The sequence below is a fragment of the Bufo bufo genome, chromosome 5, assembly GCF_905171765.1.
Source record: "Bufo bufo chromosome 5, aBufBuf1.1, whole genome shotgun sequence".
Classification (NCBI taxonomy): Eukaryota; Metazoa; Chordata; class Amphibia; order Anura; family Bufonidae; genus Bufo; species Bufo bufo.
In genome coordinates this window covers 363,516,264-363,544,055 of record NC_053393.1, presented here as the reverse complement: position 1 = coordinate 363,544,055, position 27,792 = coordinate 363,516,264, and the positions used below count along the sequence as shown (strand labels likewise).

The 27,792-nt window shown below is 40.5% G+C and overlaps 1 protein-coding gene across 1 annotated transcript in view; it reads right to left on the bottom strand.

Annotated features, from left to right (window-relative positions):
* The window catches only part of LOC121001017 (ovalbumin-related protein Y-like), a 344,860-nt gene that overhangs the window by 119,126 nt on the left and 197,942 nt on the right, over positions 1-27,792 (bottom strand). The window contains exon 6 of the mRNA XM_040431875.1: positions 16,922-17,080. Coding sequence (XP_040287809.1) covers positions 16,922-17,080 — 159 coding nt within the window. The remainder of the gene's footprint in view (positions 1-16,921; positions 17,081-27,792) is intronic.

Sequence of the window (27,792 nt, the reverse complement as noted above, 5' to 3'; positions counted from 1 at the left end):
GGTTGAGTTTTGGGGATTATAGAAAAAGCCCTTCCCCTAGAGGACTGCCACTTTGCAGGGGGATCTCTCTTTTTCTGCTCATGCCTATTATGCCCCTGGCAATGAAAATTCTCTCTGATGAAAATACCGGGATTCAGATGGAAAACCCTTTTTTTTGTCAGAGGCTTTATTCAGTCATATGAAGGTCTGACTTAAGGATCTGATAGGGGTCTGATCTGAAAGATAAGGGGGCATTTTTTCTTATTGGCATACATTATAAGGTGTTATTTTTTTGTACTGATGCACATTGTAAGGGGGTATTTTTTGTACTGGCACACATTGTAAGAGGATATTTTTATAATGGTGCACATTATAAGAGGGTAATTTTTTTACTGGAGCCTATTAGGGCATAGGGTTTTTTGTTTTTTTTGCTGGAAAACATAACTAGAATTATTACTACTGGGGAACTACAGGGAACATGATTACTAGTATGGAAACAATGGGGGTATTATTACTATTGGGGGCACTGTTAACACTATGCACTCTGGCAGATAATTATTTCTATTGGTGGGACTTTGAGGAGCACTAATACTGTGTGTGTGTGTGGGGGGGGGGGCACCCTGGTACAGTATCAGCTTAGCACAATTATTTTTGGGGGACATTATGTTTACACAGGGACACTATTTGCTGGGTACAGTTATTTTTAGGGCACTGTGTGCTAATAATTATTGAAGTGCAACGGCCCACTAGGCCACACCTGGGGTATTCCCTTGCCCCTTAGGAGGTTTCTACGAAATATGTCCCTCTTATAGAGCAAGTAAACGTGACCCCAGATGCTGTTAAGCAGCGGAAGCTCAAAGCATTCCATACAGTTTCCAGACTTTATCTTGGTCACCAATAGGTTTCAGCAGGCAAATGGCAGGCGAATACCTCTCTCTGCAACAAACTCCTCTCTGCTGTATCCTTTTTGTAGCTCTCTCAGCTCAGCTATGTCAGAAATCCCTGAATCATGACTTCAGATGGAAAAAAGACGAATATTCTAAAAAACTAATATATTCGTTATAGTGCTATGTATTAGTTTTTTTCGAATATACGTAATATTCTAAAACAAGAATATATAGCAATATAGTAAATATTCGAAAACAAAAAACGAATTTAGAACAATTTAGCTAATATAGTGCTATAATCTTTTTTTTTAATAGTTGTAATTTTTTTCCAATCTGAACTTCAGATGAGAAAAAAATTACAACTATTAGACAAAGATTATAGCACTATAATAGCTAAGTTGCTCTATATTTGTGTTTTTTTTTCTCGAATATTCGCTATATTGCTATATATTCTTGTTTTTTAATATTCCGAATATTCTAAAAAATGAATATATTAGTTTTCTAGAATATTAATCTTTTTTTTTTTTAAATCTGTACAGTTGTTCCACTTTGGCATACTCCTCCCCGACAAGCATCCCCGTCACCATGGGAACGCCTGGGGGTTAGAATATACCATCGGATCTGAGTTTTCACGATCTCATTGATTCTCATTACAAAAATTCGAATTCGAAAACTAACGAATATTCGAATTAGCGAATATTCAACAAATATTCTACAAAATATTCGCGAAATATTGCAAATTCGAATATGACCCCTGCCGCTCATCACTATTCATGAATCGTTCTTTTGAATCGATTCCTTTCACTGAACTGGAGGAGTCGATTCACCTGACTGAGCTGATCTGTTTGAAACAGCTCAGTGTGTGACGTAGCAGAGGACCAGGAAGTGGTGAGTACAGAGCCCAGGGAGCGCTGCATTCACCACTTCCTGGTACTGTGGTACGAATGAGGGCTTAATGGAAGCACTAATTAGCATTCACCCCATAAGACCCACTGGAATTTTACCCACATTTTGGGGGAAAAAAGTGTGTCTTATGGGGCAAAAATTTGGTAGTTTCTGATCACTTGGACTACATTTTGCATTATAAGTATTCTTATGTAAAAAGCTTTAAATTAATGATATAACACAAAGAAAGCTGAGTACATTTGCAAACAAAATACCAAAGGGTGTGAAGTGCAGGGTAAACTAAAATACAACATTCGGTATCAGCATTGGGTAGATTTCTGAATATTAATGCTGTAGAGATTTATCAACAAAAAAACAGGCATAAGATTAAAATGATATTAAGCCTTTCGCGATGTGCGAAAAATGCAGATTGTGGTAATTAAAGGCTTTAGATGCCGTGATCAAGTGAGATCACGGCATACAAATGCGCAAAAACCTTACTACCGATGCCGTGTGCAGCCAATGGGGGCATCGGCAGTATAGTGTTCATGCTGCAATTCTTATTTTGGCCACCAGATGGCAGGCCAGGATAAGAAATTAGCAATTTTCAATCCAAACCCCATTTTTAAAATCCCTGATAGAACATAATGAAAAGTTAAAAAACATTAATTATAGGCTCATATATGAGCTTCAAAATCACAAAAAATTAAAAAAATGTTAAAAATATATAAAAAAGTTTAACCCCTTAAGGACCCCTATTTCACCTTACGGACTTGGCCATTTTTTACAAATCTGACCAGTGTCACTTTAAGTGCTGATAACTTTAAAACGCTTTGACTTATCCAGGCCATTCTGAGATTGTTTTTTCGTCACATATTGTACTTCATGACACTGGTAAAATGAAGTAAAAAAAATTCATTTTTATTTATAAAAAAATACCAAATTTACCAAAAAATTTTAAAAAATTGCAAATTTCCAAGTTTCAATTTCTCTACTTCTATAAAACATAGTAATACCTCCAAAAATAATTATTACTTTATATTCCCCATATGTCTACTTCATGTTTGGATCATTTTGGGAATGATATTTTATTTTTTGGGGATGTTACAAGGCTTAGAAGTTTAGAAGCAAATCTTGGAATTTTTCAGAAATTTTCAAAAACCCAATTTTTAGGGACCAGTTCAGGTCTGAAGTCACTTTGCAAGGCTTACATAATAGAAACCACCAGTGTCGGACTGGGGTACCTAGGGCCCACCAGTAAAATGTATTTTGGGGGCCAACTGTACGGATACATGACAATATAATAAATAATCTAACAAGTTTTTTATATGAACATAGGCTGGTTGAGGTGCAGTAAATTGAATATATATATATATATATATATATATATATGTAGTGCAGTAAATCTAATGTGTTATGTGCCACTTGTGCAGGGGGTGGGAGACTAGGGGCCCACCTTGCTCAGGGGCCCACCGGGGGATTCCCCTGTACCCCTGTGGGCCAGTCCGAGCCTGGAAACCACCCAAAAATGACCCCATTCTATAAACTACCCCGCTCAAGGTATTCAAAACTGATTTTACTAACTTTGTTAACCCTTTAGGTGTTCCACAAGAATTAATGGAAAATAGAAATACAATTTCTAAATTTCACTTTTTTGGCAGATTTTCAATTTTAATATTTTTTTTCCAGTTACAAAGCAAGGGTTAACTGCCAAACCAAACTCAATATTTATGGCCCTGATTCTGTAGTTTACAGAAACACCCCATATGTGGTCGTAAACTACTATACGGGCACACGGCAGGGAGCAGAAGGAAAGGAATGCCATACGGTTTTTGGAAGGCAGATTTTGCTGGACTGGTTTTTTTGACACCATGTCCCATTTGAAGCCCCAACTGATGCAACCCTAGAGTAGAAACTCCATGAAAGTGACCCCATCTAAGAAACTACACCCCTCAAGGTATTCAAAACAGATTTTACAAACGTCGTTAACCCATTAGGTGTTCCATAAGAGTTATTGGTAAATGGAGATGAAATTTCTGAATTTCAATTTTTGGGCAAATTTTCCATTTTAATCCATTTTTCCCAGTAACAAAGCAAGGGTTAACAGCCAAACAAAACTCAATATTTATGGCCCTGATTCTGTAGTTTACATAAACACCCCATATGTGGTCTTAAACAGCTGTACGGGCACACGGCAGGGTGCAGTAGGAAAGGAATGCCATACGGTTTTTGGAAGGCAGATTTTGCTGGACTGTTTTTTTGACACCATGTCCCATTTGAAGCCCCCCTGATGCACCCCTAGAGTAGAAACTCCAAAAAATGGCCCCATTTTAGAAACTACGGGATAGGGTGGTAGTATTGTTGGTACTAGTTTAGGGTACATATGATTTTTGATTGCTCTATATTACACTTTTTGTGAGGCAAGATAACAAGAAATAGCTGTTTTGGCACCGTTTTTATTTTTTGTTATTTACAACATTCATCTGACAGGTTAGAGCATGTGATATTTTTATAGACCAGGTTGTCACGGATGCGGCGATACCTAATATGTATACTTTTTTTTATTTATGTAAGTTTTAAACAATGATTTCTTTTTTGAAGCAAAAAAAATCATGTTTTAGTGTTTCCATAGTCTGAGAGCCATAATTTTTTCAGTTTTTGGGCGATTACCTTGGGTAGGGTATGATTTTTGTGGAATTAGATGACGGTTTTATTGGCACTATTTTGGGGTGCGTGTGACTTTTTGATCGCTTGCTATTACACTTTTTGTGATGTAAGGTGACAAAAAATGATTTATTTAGCACAGTTTTTATTTAAAGTTTTTTACAGTGTTCATCTGAGGGGTTAGGTCATGTGATGTTTTTATAGAGCCGGTCGATACGGACGCGGTGATACCTAATATGTATACTTTTTTTTTATTTATGTAAGTTTTACACAATAATATCATTTTTGAAACAAAAAAAAAATCATGTTTTAGTGTCTCCATATTCTGAGAGCCATAGTTTTTACAGTTTTTGGGCGATTAATTTAGTAAGGGTCTCATTTTTTGCGGGATGAGATGACGGTTTGATTGTCACTATTAACTTGGCACTATGGGGTGCATATGACTTTTTGATCGCTTGCTATTACACTTTTTGTGATGTAAGGTGACAAAAAATGGTTTATTTAGCACAGTAAATGGTTTATTTAGCACAATAAAAAGCTGCAAACTGCAGGTCTGAATTGACGACACAGGGGAGTTACGGGACCCCCCCGCGCATTTAGCCTTGGTGCCTGCTCAATGATTTGAGCAGGCACCAGGTTCCTATCACTGCCCGCCGGGCGGCGGTGATCGGAACTATACATGACGTACCGGTACGTCATGGGTCCTTAAGGACTCGGGATCCATGTTGTACCGGTACGTCATGGGTCCCTAAGGGGTTAAATCACCCCCTTTTCGTATAACTAAAAAATAAATACCTAAATAACAATAAATATAAACACCTTAGGGTATCACCACAACCGAAAAGCCCATACTATTAAAAAAAAAAAAAAAAAAAATTCCAATATGGCGAATGGCGTAACGGAAAAAGGGGTCAAAATGGCCAATCTGACATTTATCCATTGCTTATCTTATCCAAAAAAATGTAATAAAATGTGATCAAAAAGTGATGCACACTCTAAAATGGTATCAATAAAAACTATGGATTGTCCTACAAAAATAAGCCCCTAAACAGACAAACAGACATAAGTATAAAAAAGTCAAAGTTTCAATTTATTTTTACACTATTTAGACATAAAAAACCTATACATATGGGGTATCCTACGTAATCGTGCTGACCTAGAGAATGACAGGCATGGGTCAGTTTTGCAGCAAACGAAACACATTTTTTTCCAATTCCACCCAATTTAGAATATTTTCTACCGCTTCCGACCACATTTTATGCCATAATTATTAGTGGCATTAGAAAGTACAACTTGTCCTGCAAAAAATAAGCCCCCATACAGCTACAGTACAGACCAAAAGTTTGGACACACCTTCTCATTCAAAGAGTTTTCTTTATTTTCATGACTATGAAAATTGTAGATTCACACTGAAGGCATCAAAACTATAAATTAACACATGTGGAATTATATACATAACAAACAAGTGTGAAACAACTGAAAATATGTAATATTCTAGGTTCTTCAAAGTAGCCACCTTTTGCTTTGATTGCTGCTTTGCACACTCTTTGCATTCTCTTTATGAGCTTCAAGAGGTAGTCCCCTGAAATGGTTTTCACTTCACAGGTGTGCCCTGTCAGGTTTAATAAGTGGGATTTCTTGCCTTATAAATGGGGTTGGGACCATCAGTTGCGTTGAGTAGAAGTCAGGTGGATACACATCTGATAGTCCTACTGAATAGACTGTTAGAATTTGTATTATGGCAAGAAAAAAGCAGCTAAGTAAAGAAAAACGAGTGGCCATCATTACTTTAAGAAATGAAGGTCAGTCAGTCAGCCGAAAAATTGGGAAAACTTTGAAAGTAAGGGCTATTTGACCATGAAGGAGAGTGATGGGGTGCTGCGCCAGATGACCTGGCCTCCACAGTCACCGGACCTGAACCCAATCGAGATGGTTCAGAATATGGCTCAGAATATAGAGACACTAAAACATCATTTTGTTTGTTTAAAAAATGCTGGTATTGTGTAAAACTTAAGTAAATAAAAAAAAGTATACATATTAGGTATCGCCGCATCCATAAGAACCTGCTCTATAAAAATATCACATGACCTAACCCCACAGGTGAACACCGTAAAAAAAAAAGGTGTAAAAAAGCCATTTTTTGTAACCTTACATCACAAAAAGTGTTAAAGCAAGCGATCAAAAAGTCATACGCACCCCAAAATTGTGCCAATCAAACCGTCATCTCATCCCGAAAAAAATGAGCCCCTACACAAGACAGTCGCCCAAAAAATAAATAAAACTATGGCTTTCAGAATGTGGAGACACTAAAGAATCATTTTTTTTTTTAAATGCTTTGTTATGTATAACTGAAACAAATAACCAACAAAAGTAGTCATATTTGGTATTGTCGCGTCCGTGACAACCTGCTCTATAAAAATACTACATGATCTAACCTGTCAGATGAATGTTGTAAATAACAAAAAATAAAAACGGTGCCAAAGCAGCTATTTCTTGCTACCTTGCCTCACAAAAAGTGTAATATAGAGCAACCAAAAATCATATGTATCCTAAAATAGTACCAACAAAACTTTTGGAGTTTCTACTCTAGGGGGGCTTCAAATGGGACATGGTGTCAAAAAACAAGTTCAGCAAAATCTGCCTTCCAAAAACCATATGGCATTCCTTTCACAGCAGTTTACGACCAAATATGGGGTGTTTCTGTAAACTACAGAATCAGGGCCATAAATATTGAGTTTTGTTTGCCTGTTAACCCTTGCTTTGTAACTGGAAAAAATGGATTCAAACGGAAAATCTGCCAAAAAATTGAAATTTTTAAATTTTATCTCTATTTTCCATTAATTCTTGTAGAAGACCTAAACGGTTAGCAAAGTTTGTAAAATCAGTTTTGAATACCTTGAGGGGTGTAGTTTGTAAAATGGGGTCATTTTTGGGTGGTTTCTATTATATAAGCCTCACAAAGTGACTTCAGACCTGAACTGGTCCTGAAAAAGTGGGTTTTAGAAATTCTGAAAAATTTCAAGATTTGCTTCTAAACTTCTAACTAAGCCTTGTAACATCCCCCAAAAATAAAATGTCATTTTCAAAATGATCCAAACATGAAGTAGACATATGGGAAATGTAAAATAATAACTATTTTTGGAGGTATTACTATCTATTATAAAAGTAGAGAAATTGAAATTTGGAAACTTGCACATTTTTCACAATTTTTGGTACATTTGGTCTTTTTTTTTATAAAAATGACTCAATTTTACCAGTGTCATGAAGTACAATATGTGACGAAAAAGCAATCTCAGAATGGCCTGGATAAGTGAAAGCGTTTTAAAGTTATTCACACATAAAGTGACACTGGTCAGATTTGCAAAAAATGGCCTGGTGAAATATGGCTGTGTCCTTAAGGGGTTAAAGGGGTCTTCTCACTTCAGTAAGTGGCATCTATCATGTAGAGAAAGTTAATACAAGGCACCTTCTAATGTATTGATATTATCCATATTGCTTCCTTTGCTGGCTGGATTCATTTTTCTATCACATTAAACACTGCTCGTTTCCATAGTTACAGCCCACCCTGGAATCCAGCAGTGGTGGTCGTGCTTGCACACTATAGGAAAAACCACTGGCCTATGTGCGCTTCTATGGTCCCGGCCACTAGAGAGGCTGACGCTTTTTCCTATAGTGTGCAAGCACGACCACCACTGATGGATTGCAGGGTGGTCTGTAACCATGGAAACGAGCAGTGTATCATGTGATGGAAAAATGAATCCAGCCAGCAAAGGAGACAATATGGACAATCACAATACATTATTAGGTGCCTTATATTAACTTTCTCTACATGATAAATGCTACTTACTGAAGTGAGACAACCCCTTTAACATAGAAACAACTAGATTAGACATAGGGTTTAGAAAAATGTATTTTACTTTGGCAGGGGACCTTTATGGTTACATTGGGTAATGTTATTTAAAAGCAGTGTTGGACAGATGAAGGTCATAATGGGACATTTGTTTAATCTGATTAAAACGTACTCCACCCCATCAATGGCTTCAATTGTCATAGACTGAGTTATTTTGGACTGAGTTAAAACCCATGGACTGAGCTATACTGAACTGACTTTATTATGAAACAGAATTATTTATTCTAAAATATGTGGAATTGTTCAAGTTTGCTTTCAATTCTATATTCCCTAAGTGCAGTCTGTATAAGAGCCGGGACTGAGAACCTCAGCAGTGCCCAGGTGCTGCCTAAGTTAATGACCAGATGTGATAATATGTGAACATAACTTATGGTGGCCTGCCTGCCACCCAATAAGAAAAGATTTTAATCACTTGTTTGTCATCCTAAAAAAAGGCCTTGCTGCTCGCACTACTGTTGTTGGAGGGTGGGCCACCAAGGTAATCGTCTGCCTAAGACTTCCTGCAGTACACCTGCCAACAAGCAGGGTTGATGACCTTGTACAATGAACTGCAGACCAGTGAGGGGAAAAGCTAGTCTTTTAATCTTCTCTATGTATTATATTACTTTGTGCTGCTGGTCTGGAATCCGTGTTTTACAAGTTGCCACAAGTACTTGGCTCTACAAGTTAAATATCCAATGTGGCTAAGAGTCACTGTATACCCAGAGACAGGGGCGTAGCTAGAGGCTCATGGGCCCTGGTGCAAGAGTTGAGCTTGGACCCCCTTCCCTCATAGCTTTGTAGTCAGAGGCAGGGAAGCACCTTGCCTTCGTGCTGCTGAGGCAAAACCCCTTTCTTCCAGCCAGAGGTGTAACTTGACCAGCATGCACTTTCTATAATACTAGTGTCTTCTTATGCAGCACAAGGATCTTTGGGCCCCCTCAGGCTCCTGGGCCCGGTAGCCACTGCTACCTCTGCACCCCCTATAGCTATGCCCCTGCCCAGAGACAAAAGGCGCACTATAGGGTAAGTATGTCCCAGGAAGAAGAATATTACTCCAAAAAATGGAGGCTTACCTTTTGAGGTTGTGCTGGAATAGGCACAACACTATTGTCGGTTTGTTAGGATGTAAAACCTGGTTGTTAGGTATGCTGCCAAGGTGAACAGCCTTAAGGTAGAGGTGTCCAAACTCCCAGGAGGATGGATACAGCTTCAGAAATATTCACCTTTTCCTGGCACAAGGAACCATAACAACCGGCGTAGGAAAGGATCTTCTTCTTTTATTTTCTCAGTTGTAAATACATAAATAAATAAAATAAAATACAAATGCAAATAAAAATGAGAGACGAGTTTCGGAGAACAACAGGTCACCTTCATCAGGTCAAGGCATGCAACTTTGACCTGATGAAGGGGACCTGTTGTTCCCCGAAACGCGGTGTCTCTCATTTTTATTTGTATTTTATTTATTTATGTATTTACAACTGAGAAAATAAAAGAAGATTATTTCCTACGCCGGTTGTTATGGTTCCCTGCGCCAGGAAAAGGTAAATATTTCTGAAGCTACAAGTTAAATAGACCAACAATACTAGCTCACTGTTTGTAATGATTCCATGTAGTTGGTCCGAAACTCGTTTACAGTAGGGATGCCGTGATTTTTTGTATGTGCTTGCTGTACTCAAAAATAAAGGCTTGTCACACCAACGGTGCTGGTTTTTACTTTACAGGTTATGAACTGTTCTACAACCACTTAAAGGCGGCTCTGAAACCCGCACTTAGGATTGTGATTACACCTGCAATTCCCTCATACATCAACACGGAGAAAGAAGGGGTAAGAGACTGTGCCTTTTAGAAGAACAGAGGCAAAGAATAGTTTTATGAAAGAAACAGTTTTTAGTTCAACATACATAGAGTTTTTTTTTTTTTGGAGAAGTCCAGTGGTGCCAGAGTGGTTTCCTTTGAAGTGTAGCTGTAGTTTCAGTTAAGAGTATCTCTTTAAAGAGTACCAGAGCCTGAAGTCTTACTCTTATCAGCAAAACAAGGGTGCCCTTTTCAATTTTTGGGTCAAGCAGCAGAAAGGCTAGGTGCACCCGTGACCCTGACCACAAAGCACTGAGGAAAGAGGGGCCCAAGCTGAACTTTTGCACCAGGGCCTTTAGCTACGCTCCTATGAGTAGCTTACCTTTTTTGGTGAAAATTTAGCCCAGTTCTGTCCCTTAAACTGCTGTGTCGGGAGGCACCAGCTGGGCTGAAACATTATTATTACCCCTAAATCACTGACTTTCAAGGGATAAGATCCACAGCATATTAGCTTATTGTTATCAGATGGCAGTGAGTAGATTGGTGGTAGAAACGACATGAGACACTGACACTGTAAATGTAGAGAACCTAAGGCCTTGAGTTTTGCGTGATGCGTTTTGTTAATAGATAACATCCAGACTGAATCCTGACCCATTCATTTCAACAGGTATATGAGCCTTTTTTTTATCACTAATCATTAGTGTTGGGCGAGCATGCTCGGCCGAACACCAGTTCGGCTCGAGCATCGCTATGCTCGGCTGAATATCACGTGTGCTCGAGCGTGATGCTTGAGTCAGTGTATTTAAATCTAATTTAGCCTCTATTTCTGAAAAGTTTCTGGTGGAATTCGAACTCACAACCTTTTATATAACAGCCAAGAATGTTAACCACTACACTATAGAGCTGCCTGGCCAGCTACTTAAAAATAAATAAATAAATAAAAAATTTGAGACTTCTGCTGTATAGGAATACTTACTAGTAGTAAGTATTCCTATAAAGCAGAAGTCTCATATATTTTCTTTTTTTTAAGTAACTGGCCAAGCAGCTATATAGTGTAGTGGTTAAGGTTCTTGGCTGTAATGTAGAAGGCTTTGAGTTCAAATGCTGCCAGAAACATTTCAGAAATAGAGGCTAAATTAAATTAATATATTTTATATTTAGTAATTGTAAAAAATGTGTAATTACAAAAAAATATATATATATATATATATATATATATATATATACACACACAGTATATACAGTCAGGTCCATAAATATTGGGACATAGACACAATTGTAACATTTTTGGCTCTATAGACCACCACAATGGATTTGAAATGAAACGAACAAGATGTGCTTTAACTGCAGACTGTCAGCTTTAATTTGAAGGTATTTACATCAAAATAAGGTGAACGGTGTAGGAAATACAACAGTTTGCATATGTGCCTGCCACTTGTTAAGGAACCAAAAGTAATGGGACAATTGGCTTCTCAGCTGTTCCATAGCCAGGTGTGTTATTTCCTCATTATCCCAATTACAATGTCCCAATTACAATGAGCAGATAAAAGGTCCAGAGTTCATTTCAAGTGTGCTATTTGCATTTGGAATCTGTTGCTGTCAACTCTCAAGATGAGATCCAAAGAGCTGTCACTATCAGTGAAGCAAGCCATCATTAGGCTGAAAAAACAAAACAAACCCATCAGAGAGATAGCAAAAACATTAGGCGTGGCCAAAACAACTGTTTGGAACATTCTTAAAAAGAAGGAACGCACCGGGGAGCTCAGCAACACCAAAAGACCCAGAACACCACGGAAAACAACTTTGGTGGATGACCGAAGAATTCTTTCCCTGGTGAAGAAAACACCCTTCACAACAGTTGGCCAGATCAAGAACACTCTCCAGGAGGTAGGTGTATGTGTGTCAAAGTCAACAATCAAGAGAAGACTTCACCAGAGTGAATACAGAGGGTTCACCACAAGATGTAAACCATTGGTGATCCTCAAAAAAAGGAAGGCCAGAGTTTGCCAGAGTTTGCCAAACGACATCTAAAAAAGCCTACACATTTCTGGAACAACATCCTATAGTCAGATGAAACTAAGATCAACTTGTACCAGAGTGATGGGAAGAGAAGAGTATGGAGAAGGAAAGGAACTGCTCATGATCCTAAGCATACCACCTCATCAGTGAAGCATGGTGTTGGTAGTGTCATGGTGTGGGCATGTATGGCTGCCAATGAAACTGGTTCTTTTGTATTTATTGATGATGTGACTACTGACAAAAGCAGCAGGATGAATTCTGAAGTGTTTCGGGCAATATTATCTGCTCATATTTAGCCAAATGCTTCAGAACTCATTGGATGGCGCTTCACAGTGGAGATGGACAATGACGCAAAGCATACTTCAAAAGCAACCAAAGAGTTTTTTAAGGGAAAGAAGTAGAATGTTATGCAATGTCCAAGTCAATCACCTGACCTGAATCCGATTGAGCATGCATTTCACTTGCTAAAGACAAAACTGAACAGGACTCCGGAATTGGGAATCTCATGGAGTGATGAGGATTGGCCAATTAACTGAGGGCAAGGTATTTAAATCGTTCCAGAGCCTGCAGCAGGAATTTAATATCCCCAGGGTATGGTTTTATAAATATCTTCAATTGAGGCATGCCTTTGAGGTCACGATGAGGAAAGGATGTATAATAGCCCAAATGGAGGTGGTCCATAAACTGGTTCTCCAGACAGGGGGGGGGGGGAAAGAGGACTGATATCACAGGTATACACTCTCTTATTGGACAAATTCTTTGAAGGATTCCCGCTTTCAAGGATGAAGAATTGGGAGGCTGACCTGGGGGATATCTCTAAAGATAAGTGGAATGACATACTGGAAGGAGTTCCCAAAGTGTCCCTGAGTGAGCAGGGCAAGCTGTCCCAATTATTTATCATCCATAGAGTGTATAAAACGCCGGTGTTCCTAAAAAAGGTTGTAGTAAGAATGGATGACAAGTGTCCAAAGTGTATGGAAGATGGCGCGGATCTGCTACATATGCTTTGGTCTTGTCCAGTAATAGGTAACTACTGGGAAGGAGTACTGAATATGATTAACAGTAAAATGACGTTGAGAATTCAAAAAGATCCCAAGGTGTGTGTATTGGGGTATGTGTCTGAGATTGGAGGGACTGAATTGGTTAAGGTAGCGGTGGGGAGGCTGTTGTATGTGGCCAGGAAACTGGTGGCTATGAGGTGGATTCAGGGAAGTCAGCCCACATTGGATGAGTTCGTGCGGAAGGTGTATGATATGCTGATGTTGGAAAAAGGGGTGTTTGTGAAGAAAGGTTGTCCTCAGAAATTCGAGAAACTATGGAGTGAATGGTTATCTCACACTCATGTAGTTATTTAGGCTCTTAATGGGTTCACGACTTGTTTTTGGGGAGAGGAGGGGGGTATGAGCGGGGAGGGGATGGGAGGGTGTTAGAGGTTGTTAGGATAAAACGCATATATTGTCTAATGTTTGGTCCTACATGCATACAAGCTATGTGCAGCTGTATGGTGATATTGTGTGAAGTTACCATTGGATATTGCTGTATACTGATTTCGCATTTTGAACAGAAAAAGACAATGTACTGTTTTGAAATATGATGCATTTATTGGATTAATAAAAACGATTTGATAAAAAAAAAAAAAAAGACAAAACTGAAGGGAAAATGCCCCAAGAACAAGCAGGAACTGAAGACAGTTGCAGTAGAGGCCTGGCAGGGCATCACCAGGGATGAAACCCAGCGTCTGGTGATGTCTATGCGTTCCAGACTTCAGGCTGTAATTGACTGCAAAGGATTTGCAACCAAGCATTAAAAAGTTAAAGTTTGATTTATGATTATTATTCTGTCCCATTACTTTTGGTCCCTTACCCACCTCAGCTCCCCTAGTTTAAACACCCTTAATGACCAGACCACTTTTTACAATTCTGCACTACACTACTTTTACGGTTTATTGCTCGGTCATACAACTTACCACCCAAATGAATTTTACCTCCTTTTCTTCTCACTAATAGAGCTTTCATTTGGTGGTATTTCATTGCTGCTGACATTTTTACTTTTTTTGTTATTAATCGAAATTTACCGAAATTGTTGCAAAAAAATGACATCTTTCACTTTCAGTTGTAATTTTTTTTTTTTAAAACGACATTTCTATATAAATTTTTCTCTAAATTTATTGTTCTACATGTCTTTGATTAAAAAAAAATGTTTGGGTAAAAGTTCTAGCGTTTACAAACTATGGTACAAAAATGTGAATTTCCGCATTTTGAAGCAGCTCTGACTTTCTGAGCACCTGTCATGTTTCCTGAGGTTCTACAATGGCCAGACAGTACAAACACCCCACAAATGACCCCATTTCGGAAAGTAGACACCCTAAGGTATTCACTGATGGGCATAGTGAGTGCATGGAAGTTTTTATTTTTTGTCACAAGTTAGCGGAAAATGATGATTTATTTTTTTTTTTTCCTTACAAAGTCTCATTTTCCACTAACTTGTGACAGAAAATAAAAACTTCCATGAACTCACTATGCCCATCACGAAATACCTTGGGGTGTCTTCTTTCCAAAATGGGGTCACTTGTGGGGTAGTTATACTGCCATTTTAGGGGCCCTAATGCGTGAGAAGAAGTCTGGAATCCAAATGTGTAAAAAATGCCCTGTAAAATCCTAAAAGTACTCATTGGAATTTGTGCCCCTTTGCCCACCTAGGCTGCAAAAAAGTGTCACACATGTGGTATCGCGGTACTCAGGAGAAGTAGGGAAATGTGTTTTGGGGTGTATTTTTACATATACCCATGCTGGGTGAGAGAAATATCTCTCTAAAAGTCAACTTTTCCCATTTTTTTAATACAAAGTTGTCATCATAGAGAGATATTTCTCTCACCCAGCATGACTATATGTAAAAAGACACCCCAAAACACATTACCCTACGTCTCCTGAGTACAGCGATACCACATGTGTGACACTTTTTTGCATCCTAGGTGCGCAAAGGGGCCCAAATTGTGACAAAAAATTTTTTTTTACATAAACTCGCCATGCCCCTCACAAAATACCTTGGGGTGTCTTCTTTCCAAAATGGGGTCACATGTGGGGTATTTATACTGCCCTGGCATTTTAGGGGCCCTAAAGCGTGAGAAGAAGTCTGGAATATAAATGTCAAATTTTTTTTACGCATTTGGATTCCGTGAGGGGTATGGTGAGTTCATGTGAGATTTTATTTTTTGTCACAAGTTAGTGGAATATGAGACTTTGTAAGAAAAAAGATATAAAAAAAAATAATAATCAATTTCCGCTAATGTCTGAATGGAGCCTTACAGGGGGGTGATCAATGACAGGGGGGTGATCAGGGCGTCTATATGGGGTGATCACCACCCTGTCATTGATCACCCCCCTGTCATTGATCAACCCCCTGTAAGGCTCCATTCAGACGTCCGTATGTGTTTTGCGGATCCGCGGATCGGATCCGCAAAACACATACGGACGTCTGAATGGAGCCTTACAGGGGGGTGATCAATGACAGGGGGGTGATCAATGACAGGGGGGTGATCAGGGAGTCTAATATGGGGTGATCAGGGGTTAATAAGGGGTTAATAAGTGACAGGGGGTGGCTGTAGTGTAGTGGTGTTTGGTGCTACTTATTACAGAGCTGCCTGTGTCCTCTGGTGGTCGATCCAAGCAAAAGGGACCACCAGAGGACCAGGTAGCAGGTATATTAGACGCTGTTATCAAAACAGCATCTAATATACCTTTTAGGGGTTAAAAAAATCGCATCTACAGCCTGCCAGCGAACGATCGCCGCTGGCAGGCTGCAGATCAGCTAGTTTACCTCCGGTTCCTGTGAACGCGCCCGCCTGTGTGCGCGCGTTCACAGGAAATCTCGCGTCTCGCGAGAGGACGCGCCGGCGTGTCCACTCAGAATAACAGGGACGCCGCAAAGACGCAATCCTGCGTACGGCGGTCCTGTAGTGGTTAACAAGTGGGAGGCACATATGCAAACTGTTGTAATTCCTACACCGTTCCCCTGATTTGGATGTAAATACCCTCAAATTAAAGCTGACAGTCTGCAATTAAAGCACATCTTGTTCGTTTCATTTCAAATCCATTGTGGTGGTGTATAGAGCCAAAAATGTTAGAATTGTGTCGATGTCCCAATATTTTTGGACCTGACTGTAGATAAAATCATACTTCTGATGTATATGAATGCATAATATGTGGAAAAGTACTACTGATGTTTTAGCCATAATATATTTACATATATTATATTATATTATATATTCTAAATATACTGTATAATAATATATGTAAATATATTATGGCTAAAAACTTTCTATATATATATATATATATATATATATATATATAAAATGCCGTGCACTACTGCAAGTCCAGAACAGAGGATAACACTCACACACTGAGGGTGATTCCCACAATGGTCTCACTTGTGTGAAACAGCCCTAAGAGTGCTTCGTATACAAAGATCTGGTCGGAAATATGCATCTAAACGCCAAACTGGGGTCATGGACTTACTAACCAATATATGAAATTTGGTACCAATGAAAATCATTCAAAATGAAAAATAGTTATTATACATAGAATATATTACACACTCATATTTTTTTTTTCAGTTTATCTCAATGATGACATGTACAGTACCTGGAAAAATGCAATCAAAATTGATAAATACAGTATGGCCACCACCAACAATTCTGATCCATACAAAATATATATATTTTTTATTTATTCTGTATTATTTTATTTTTTATGTATTCTTTAGCTTATCATGTAGCGTTTCCATTGCTATAAACACTTACCTTTTTTAAACCATCATATGTACCTGGCAATATGACATACATGCGCAGATTTTTACTTTTTCCATATGGAAGCTCGATGATACTTAACATTTCATCTGTTATTTCTCGGATATTAAAATAACCCTCTACGCTCATCAACTGTGTATATACTATTTCATTCTAAAATGGATAGAAATAAACAGATGATTATATAGAATATGAACTGTAATGCTATAAAATGATTTTCAAAATAGTTTTATTAATAACAAGACATGCAAAAACGTGTTTCATTCTGGCATCCTTGAAAAGAGTCTACAATTTTTTCTTCCCCTGGTTAAAAGCCTGTCTGTCACCGCCGGCCCTGGGAGAGATCTTAGAAGTTCAAATAGACGGAAGACTCAGGAGTCTATTTGACAGATCTCTCTTGTTTTCATTGTTGCTGACAGGTTTTCACCCCTTCGCAGATGCTGCTGATTATTAGTCAGGTGGCTCTTTATATGTTCCGCCTCTCAGCTGTTTCTTTGTGGCTGATAGCTCTTCTGTGGAGTGCTCTGCTTGTGTGGTGGTTCTCCTGTTCCAGTTACATCTCATGCTAAGTACTTTACCTTTTTTTGGTGTGTCTGTCCTGACTAGGCCTCAGGGAGACACTAGCTCCTTCAGTTTGGAAGGAGTCGGTTGCCTCTTTCCCTGTTCCCTAAGCTGAGGGTTTGGTGCAGTGTTTCAGCAGTCTCAGGTTCCTGTGCATGTGCATTTCTACCATTGAGATTTGGACATGTTGTTAGCAGCTTAGGGAGAGTATCAGGGAATGCTAGGAGGTGACCTCTTTATTCCCCAGGTTTGGGGCCTACTCTGTTTTTGTTTAGTTGTGGTTCTCTTTGGTTGTCTTTCCTTCCCCGTACTTCCCATGACACTGTCCTGGTTATGTAATGGACACACAGACACATGGCTTGTTAGACTTGCTGAGTTAACCCTGTCTGTGGGAGGCGAGTCTTCCCCTCTCTCACACTTAGTCTCTCAAGTAATCCAACAGAATAACTTTATCTTCAGCTGCACGCCTGTATGAGAGGAGTCTCTCTCTCACACGTAGTCTCTCAGGGTAAATCTCTACACAATATCCCTCACAATAACAGCTAAGGACCTATGGACAGCTTATTATGAGATATTTGAATAACTGACTACCTTTAATCATGCTTGTCTCCATTGGCACACTCGAACACTAAACTGAGAGTACGTCGCTCCCAAGGAAAGGCTACGTTCATCGGCTATGCTCACTACGGCAAACAGCTCTTATGTGGTCCTCTATGGATTCCCTAGTGCACTGCTCAGGTCAACGGTAAGTCTCTATCACTGAACAAATGTGAGAATCTCCTGTCCCAACTCCCACCTGAGTCTGTGGCCTGCTCTATTGTTAGCAGAACCAGAGCTCCTTGCACATGCTCCTTCAACAGCGTAGCTCTAACTGCCTCAAACAGCACATATCTACCTCTCTCCTCTAGGACCTAGCTTCCTTCAGATAGCTGCATACATCTAGGACAGCTCCATTTGCTGGCTTGGGGGGTAATCCTGCAGTATTACAACAACAAGGTGAGTTCTTAACCTCTTCCTGACAATTGATGTACATGTACGTCATAATGCTGCAAAGGGTGTGTAGAGCAGGCTTATGGACTGACACCTACAATCGATGGCCGGGATTGGAGATTGGATTGTCATAATAGGCACTAGTCAGTCATAAATGTTTTTCTACCAATTAGGACATCATTTATGGCTGACTTTTATGCTCACACAGGGGCCTCTCCTCTGCTTAACTCTGAGCAAGGTCCCATTCCCTCAAAAGCCCTTCTCTGCCACCTCTTCTCCCCTCCTCCTTACAGCAATATTACATATGCACGGCATTTCTGGGCATTCTACATTGCAACTGCATCTAAAGAGTAATGAATGGACAAAATGTTTGACGAACAATAAGGAGGGTTGTGTAGGGTGACCATACGTCCTATGCCTGGGATTCTCATAGGGAGGGGCAGGTGCAAAGTGCAGCACACGTGTAGGACCTGGAAGCAGTTTTTCCTTAAGATAGGATTTTACTGTAAAACTGGCAGTAAATAACACTTAGAACAGTGGAAAGTAATTTTGGACAAATAACTCTGGGTTAACCCTGTCTTTGGCCGCACAACTGTGTGACGTGAGTCTCTCTCTCCCTCACACATAGTCTCTCAGGGTTTACAATAATCAGACATTTACCCTGTCTTCGGTCATACACCTGGGTAAGGGGAGTCTCCGTCACACGTAGTCTCTCAGGTTTTACAATAATCAGACATTTACCCTGTCTTCGGCCACACATATGGGTAAGGGGAGTCTCCCTTACACATAGTCTCTCAGAGTTTACAATAATCAGACATTTACCCTGTCTTCGGTCACACGCCTGTGTGATGGGAGTTTCTCCCTCACACATAGTCTCTCAGGATTTACAATAATCAGTCATTTACCTTGTCTTTGGCCGCACACCTGTGTGACGTGAGTCTCTCTCTCCCTCACACATAGTCTCTCAGGGTTTACAATAATCAGACATTTACCCTGTCTTCGGTCATACACCTGGGTAAGGGGAGTCTCCCTTACACATAGTCTTTTAGGGTTTACAATAATCAGACATTTACCCTGTCTTCGGCCATACACCTGGGTAAGGGGAGTCTCCGTCACACGTAGTCTCTCAGGTTTTTATTAATCAGGCATTTACCCTGTCTTCGGTCACACGCTTGTCTCCCTCTCCCTCACATATAGTCTCTCAGAGTTTACAACAATCAGACAATTACCCTGTCTTCGGCCTCATGCCTGTGTAAGGGGAGTGTCCCTCTCCCTTACGCGTAGTCTCCCAGGGTTTACAATAATCAGACATTTACCCTGCCTTCGGGGAAGTTTCTCTTTCTCTTACACGTAGTCTCTCAGGGTATAGCAATGACAATGGGAGCTGATTCTGAAATGACAGTGTCTAACAAACTGAAATCACATATATGCCCTGTCCTAGGGAATGTTATGCTCATCGTTGCTGCCTGCACGTGCATCTCACTATGGCCTACAGCCCTCACTAGGTCCTCTCAGGACTCTCTGGTAATCTGTGGTGTGCACTGCATGGTTCACCTACCGACCTCTGTCCCGGTCGGTAAACCAGCCTCGGAATCTCCTGATCCAGCTTTTAGCCAAGTCTGTGGCCTGCTTTGTGGCTAACAGAGCCAGAGCCCCTTGAACATGCTCATTTAGCAGCTCAGCTTTCACTGCCTCACACAGCACATATCTACCTCTCTCCCCTGGGTCCTGGCTTCCTCCAGGTTGCTGTATACATCTCACACAGCTCCCTCTGCTGGCTTGGGGGTAATCCTGCGGTACTGCACATTCACTATAATCTTCTACAGTGCATGAGCTGAAGGACCTGTAATGACCTGTGATGACATCACCATCATTTGATCAGTGCAGGAAGGGTGGAGCTCACAAGTGAAGAGAAGTGGTAAGGACCTTTGATGATAACACCATCATATGATCAGTGCAGGGAGGGGCGGAGTTCAACAGTGGAGAACTGGTGAGCACGAAAAAACCTTGGAGCTTTTAGTCCTCTTCTTTTATACTCCCTCTCTGAATTGTCCTCTGACATCCCATAATTGTCTGGACGTGCTGGGAATTGTAGTTTTCTCCTCATATCTCATCCCTGTAATATCCTCTAATATCATATAATAACAGGCTGGAAATGATGGGAGATGTATTTCACTATTCTTATGCCTGCTACCTGTAATGTCCTCTGATATCACGTAATATCCGCCTGGACGTGCTGGGAATTGTATTTCTCTCCTCATACCTCATCCCTGTAATATCCTCTAATATCACATAATAACAGGCTAGAAATGATGGGAGATGTAGTTCTTTCTTCTTATGCCTCCTCCCTGTATTAATCTATGATATCACATTATATCAATACAAAAAGTGCCTGGCTCACAGTATTAGTAGATATTTAATAAATGCTATAAAATTTTCCAAAAATTGATACAATATAAACAATCACATATAGTAAAATCATAAAAAAAATCATAAAACATCATAGAGAGCTTATGGTCACGGTCCCTTTAAAACATTTGGACCGTGACCATATACTGTCTATGATGTTTTATGATTTTTTTAATGATTTTACTATATGTGATTGTTTATATTGTATCAATTTTGGATACCGGTAATTTTATTGCATTTATTAAATATGGTATATACTAATACTGTGAGCCAGCCACCTTTTGTATTGACATATTGTTTTGGGGCTTTATGGTAGAGCTTAGGCAGTGCTCCAGTATATAATATATATAAGATCTGGTGAGCGTCCTTATTGTTGATTACAAAATATCACATTATATCAGCCTGGACAGGCTGAAGGTTATAAACCTCTCCTCTTATACTCTCTCCCTTCCTCTGATATCCTATAATATCAACCTGGACATGCAGGGAGTTGTAGTCCTTTCCTCATATACAGTACCTCCTCCTTGTAATGTGCTCTGCTATTACATTATATTAGCATGAGCATGCTGGGAGTGTAGTGTCCCACTACGTGTGTGTGGGCACTGCTTAAAAGCTCTTTTTATCTTGACAATTGCATTATGTTGTATTGTGGTACTTTGTATGTATGTATCTGCAAAATCCCTGTTACCAGGCAGATTAGGTGTAATTTATACACCCCACCACTAGATGGGGATATATCTTAGGTCTTATATATATACCGTATTTTTCGCTTTATAAGACGCACTTTCCCCCCCCCAAAAGTGGGGGGAAAATGGCAGTGCGTCTTATAAAGCGAAAACTGCCATGTTTACTTTGGTGACGCTGATACATCGCAAGCCGCGATGTATCAGAGGGGTGGGAAGAGGGGACAGAGGCTGGCAACACTCGCGGCGGGGCCCGGTGCAGTCACTGTACTGTAATACATCGGGCCCCGCTCACGGCAATTATCACATGTACAGTCTATAATCTTCAAGCAGTGTCTCTGCTTTAAACTACGGCAATCCTCTGTAGTAGTACAACTCACTATGAAAGCGGCAGGCAGACTGGCATTCATGGGAAGGAAGTGGGAGGAGCGTGAATGAGTGAGAATCGCGAGGTTACGCTGCCGCCCTGCCTGCCGCTTTCATAGTGAGTTGTACTACTACAGAGGATTGCCCTAGTTTAAAGCAGAGACACTGCTTGAAGATTATAGACTTTACATATGAAAACTGCTTCATTACACTCTGCTTTCTTCTATAACAGTACTCACTATGAAAGCAGCGGTCCAGCCGGCGCGTGACGTCACTCACTCGGTCATGCTCCTCCCACTTCATTAATGAAGCTGGCAGGAGCGTGACTGACTGAGTGAGTGACATCACGTGCTGGCCAGACTGCTGCTTTTATAGTGAGTACTGTTACAGAAGAAAGCAGAGCCATTAAAAGATTTTACATATAAAGTCTACTGTGTGCCCTGTGGTGTAATGGGGGTCACTATTCGCACAGGGACATCATACTGTGACACATATGATACTGTGACCAGCATAAGATGATCTTATGCTGGTCACAGTATCATATGTGTCACAGTATATTGTCCCTGTGTGAATAGTGACCCCCATTACATAAGATGCTATATATGATGCTACATCCCCTGTAGAAGTGTATCATCCACACATCCCCCTCATAACAGTGCGTCATCCACAGATCCCCCATAACAGTGCGTCATCCACAGGTCCCCCCATAACAGTGGAAGAACACCCGAAAGAATCCGCAGGAAGAATGCTGATCTGGAGTTGTCAAAACTATGGAGACACAGAAAACACCTCTTTCTACAGAAGGGCCTACTATTAAGAAGACCCAATTAAATGGGATCGTCTATACCAAATCCTAATACCACGCCGTGATGCAAGAATAATTCTTGAGATGTACCATGATCAATCAGGACACTTTGGCGTGCAGAAAACAGAAGCCACCATCCGTAGAAGATTCTATTGGATTTGGATGGGAGGAGACATTGAAAAATGGTGTCGCGAATGTTCCACCTGTGCTGTTGGAAGAAATGAGAAACATGACCAAAAAGCACTAGAGTTGAGCGAACCCGAACTGTAGGTTTTTCGGCACCCAGACCCGAACCCGAACATTTACGTAAAAGTTCGGGTTCGGTGTTCAGCGCTTTCTTGGCTCTTTTTGAAAGGCTGCACAGCAGACAATCAACAAGTGTCATACTACTTGCCCCAAAAGGCCATCAACTGCAGCATGTGACCCAGCCTCTATTTAAGCTGGAGTCACGTAGCGCCGCCCGTCACTCTGCTCGGATTAGTGTAGGGAGAGGCTGCAGCTGCTGTGAGGGAGAGATCAGGGAGCAATCTTATCAAGAACTGGTTTATGTACAGTCGTGGCCAAAAGTTTTGAGAATTACATAAATATTGGAAATTTGAAAAGTTGCTGCTTAAGTTTTTATAATCGCAATTTGCATATACTCCAGAATGTTATGAAGAGTGATCAGATGAATTGCATAGTCCTTCTTTGCCATGAAAATTAACTTAATCCCCAAAAAACCTTTCCATTGCATTTCATTGCTGTCATTAACCTCTTCCCGTCACACTAACGCCGATCGGCGTCAGTGCAGCGGCTCCCTCAGGTCACACTAACACTGATTGGCGTCAGCTCGTGAGACCCGAGATTTGCTGTGAACGCGCGCACGCATTTTCACAGCGGCGCGCTGTTCGGAAGTTACATTTTTTTATACAAAGTTGTCAATTTACAGAGATATTTCTCTCACCCAGCATGGGTATATGTAAAAATACACCCCAAAACACATTGCCCTACTTCTCCTGAGTACGGCGATACCACATGTGTGACACTTTTTTGCAGCCTAGGTGCGTAAAGGGGCCGCAAGTCTAATGAGCACCTTTAGGCTTTACAGGGTTGCTCACAATTTAGCCCCGCCCAAAATGCCAGAACAGTAAACACACCCCACAAATGACCCCATTTCGGAAAGTAGACACCCCAAGGTATTCACTGAGGGGCATAGTGAGTCCGTGGGAGATTTTTTTATTTTTTGCCAGAAGTTAGCAGAAATGGAAACTTTATTTATTTATTTTTTCCTCAGAAAGTGTTATTTTCCGCTAACTTGTGAAAAAAAATTAAATCGTACATGAACTCACCATGCCCCTCTGCGAATACTTTGGGGTGTCTTCTTTCTAAAATTGGGTCATTTGGGGGGTATTCATACTATCCTGGCATTCTAGCACCTCAAGAAACATGACAGGTGCTCAGAAAGTCAGAGCTGCTTCAAAATGCGGAAATTCACATTTTTGTACCATAGTTTGTAAACGCTATAACTTTTGCGCAAACCAATAAATATACACTTATTGGATTTTTTTTATCAAAGACATGTAGCACAATAAATTCTGAAACAAACTTGTATAGAAATGTAATTATATTTGAACAATTTAACCAGAGAAAGTTAAAAATATACTTATTTTTTTTTGAAAATTGCGCCCTATTTTAAATAATATCGGAAAAACAAAAAATATGTCAGCAGCAATCAAATACCACCAAAAGAAAGCTGTATTTGTGAGAAGAAAAGGAGGTAAAATTCATTTAGGTGGTAAGTTGCATGACCGAGCAATAAACCGTTAAAGTTGTGAAGTGCCAATTTATAAAAAAGGGCCTGGTCACTAGGGGAGTATAAACCTTTGGTCCTTAAGTGGTTAAAGGACCTACTGAGATCATTTCAGTAATCGTCTTGTTAGCTCAGGTGAGAATGTTGACCAACACAAGGCTGGAGATCATTATGTCAGGCTGATTGGGTTAAAATGGCAGATTTGACATGTTAAAAGGAGGGTGATGCTTGAAATCATTGTTCTTCCATTGTTAACCATGGTGACCTGCAAATAAACACGTGCAGCCATCATTGCGTTGCATAAAAATGGCTTCACAGGCAAGGATATTGTGGCTAGTAAGATTGCACCTCAATCAACAATTTATATAGGATCATCAAGAAATTCAAGGAAAGAGGTTCAATTCTTGTTAAGAAGGCTTCAGGGCGTCCAAGAAAGTCCAGCAAGCGCCAGGATCGTCTCCTAAAGAGGATTCAGCTGCGGGATCGGAGTGCCACCAGTGCAGAGATTGCTCAGGAATGGCAGCAGGCAGGTGTGAGCGCATCTGCAAGCACAGTGAGGCGAAGACTTTTGGAAGATGGCCTGGTGTCAAGAAGGGCAGCAAAGAAGCCACTTCTCTCAAAAAAAAACATCAGGGACAGATTGATCTTCTGCAGAAAGTTTGGTGAATGGACTGCTGAGGACTGGGGCAAAGTCATATTCTCCAATGAAGCCTCTTTCCGATTGTTTGGGGCATCTGGAAAAAGTCTTGTCCGGAGAAGAAAAGGTGGGCGCTACCATCAGTTTTGTGTCATGCCAACAGTAAAGCATCCTGAGACCATTCATGTGTGGGGTTGCTTCTCATCCAAGGGAGTGGGCTCACTCACAATTTTGCCCAAAAACACAGCAATGAATAAAGAATGGTACCAAAACACCCTCCAACAGCAACTTCTTCCAACAATCCAACAACAGTTTGGTGAAGAACAATGCATTTTCCAGCACGATGGAGCACCGTGCCATAAGTCAAAAGTGATAACTAAGTGGCTCGGGGACCAAAACGTTGACATTTTGGGTCCATGGCCTGCAAACTCCCCAGATCTTAATCCCATTGAGAACTTGTGGTCAATCCTCAAGAGGCGGGTGGACAAACAAAAACCCACTAATTCTGACAAACTCCAAGAAGTGATTATGAAAGAATGGGTTGCTATCAGTCAGGAATTGGCCCAGAAGTTGATTGAGAGCATGCCCAGTCGAATTGCAGAGGTCCTGAAAAAGAAGGGCCAACACTGCAAATACTGACTCTTTGCATAAATGTCATGTAATTGTCGATAAAAGCCTTAGAAACGTATGAAGTGCGTGTAATTATATTTCACTACATCACAGAAACAACTGAAATAAAGATCAAAAAGCAGTTTAGCAGCAAACTTTGTGAAAATTAATATTTGTGTCATTCTCAAAACTTTTGGTCACGACTGTACTCAGCGATCTACAGAAAAAGTGTTTTGTGGGTGCAGTGCACAATATTTTTAAGCCTGCCCTGAGCCAACTTCTGTTGAAAACAAACTTTTCTTTCTTCAGTTAGTCAATATCAATACATGATCAGCAGCCATTTTATGAAACGATAGTGCACCAGCACAGGCTATCTGCAAGTCTAGAAATACAGCTTTGGCATACTGGGGTGTAAAAAGCCTCTGATATACTGCACATCTGGGATTAGACAAGCACAAGTGACTGTCACATTTAGGCCATAAATACGGCTTTGGCATACTGGGGTGAAAAAAGCCTCTGATATACTGCACATCTGGGATTAGACAAGCATAAGTGACTGTCACATTTAGGACAGAAATACAGCTTTTTGGCTAGGATGAAATAACCCTCTAATATACTGCACATCTGGGATTAGACAAGCATAAGTGACTGTCACATTTAGGCCATAAATATGGCTTTGGCATACTGGGGTGAAAAAAGCCTCTGATATACTGCACATCTGGGATTAGACAAGCATAAGTGACTGTCACATTTAGGACAGAAATACAGCTTTTTGGTTAGGGTGAAAAAACCCTCTAATAGACTGCACATCTGGGATTAGACAAGCATAAGTGAGGCCATAAATACGGCTTTGGCATACTGGGGTGAAAAAAGCCTCTGATATACTGCACATCTGGGATTAGACAAGCATAAGTGACTGTCACATTTAGGACAGAAATACAGCTTTTTGGTTAGGGTGAAAAAACCCTCTAATATACTGCACATCTGGGATTAGACAAGCATAAGTGACTGTCACATTTAGGACAGAAATACAGCTTTTGGTTAGGGTGAAAAAACCCTCTAATATACTGCACATCTGGGATTAGACAAGCATAAGTGACTGTCACATTTAGGCCATAAATACGGCTTTTTGGTTACTGGGGTGAAAAAAGCCTCTAATATATTGCACATCTGGGATTACATGTGCATAAGTGTCTGTCACATTTAGGCCATAAATACGGCTTTGGCATACTGGGGTGAAAAAAGCCTCTGATATACTGCACATCTGGGATTACACGTGCATAAGTGAGTGTCACATTTAGGCCACAAATACTGCTGTCATATAGAGTTTTTTAAAAAATATAGAGTGCAATACCCTACATCAGGGTATATATTGGCGGTTAATTATTTTTAACATACTTAACCAATTTTTACTTTGCTTTGTGAACGCTAACTATGAGGCAAACATCTAATAAGGGACGCGGTCATGGTCGTGGTGGTGGTGTTGGTGGAGCCTCGGGTGCAAGGAGAGGACGTGGCCGTTCTGCCACAGCTACACGTCCTACTGAACCTACTCCCTCAGGTCCCAGTAGCCACCAGAATCTACAGCGATATTTGGTTGGGCCTAATGCCGTTCTAAGGATGGTAAGGCCTGAGCAGGTACAGGCGCTAGTCAATTGGGTGGCTGACAGTGGATCCAGCACGTTCACATTATCTCCCACCCAGTCTTCTGCAGAAAGTGCACAGGTCAGTGCTCATCAGTCTGTCACATAACCCCCGTGCATATCGGGGAACCTGTCTGAGCCTCAAGTCATGCAGCAGTCTCTTATGCTGTTTGAAGACTCTGCTGGCAGGGTTTCCCATGGGCATCCACCTAGCCCTTCCCCAGGGGTGGAAGACATAGAATGCACTGACGCACAACCACTTATGTTTCCTGATGAGGACATGGGAATACCACCTCAGCACGTCTCTGATGATGACATAACACAGGTGCCAACTGCTGCGTCTTTCTGCAGTGTGCAGACCGAAAAGGAGGTC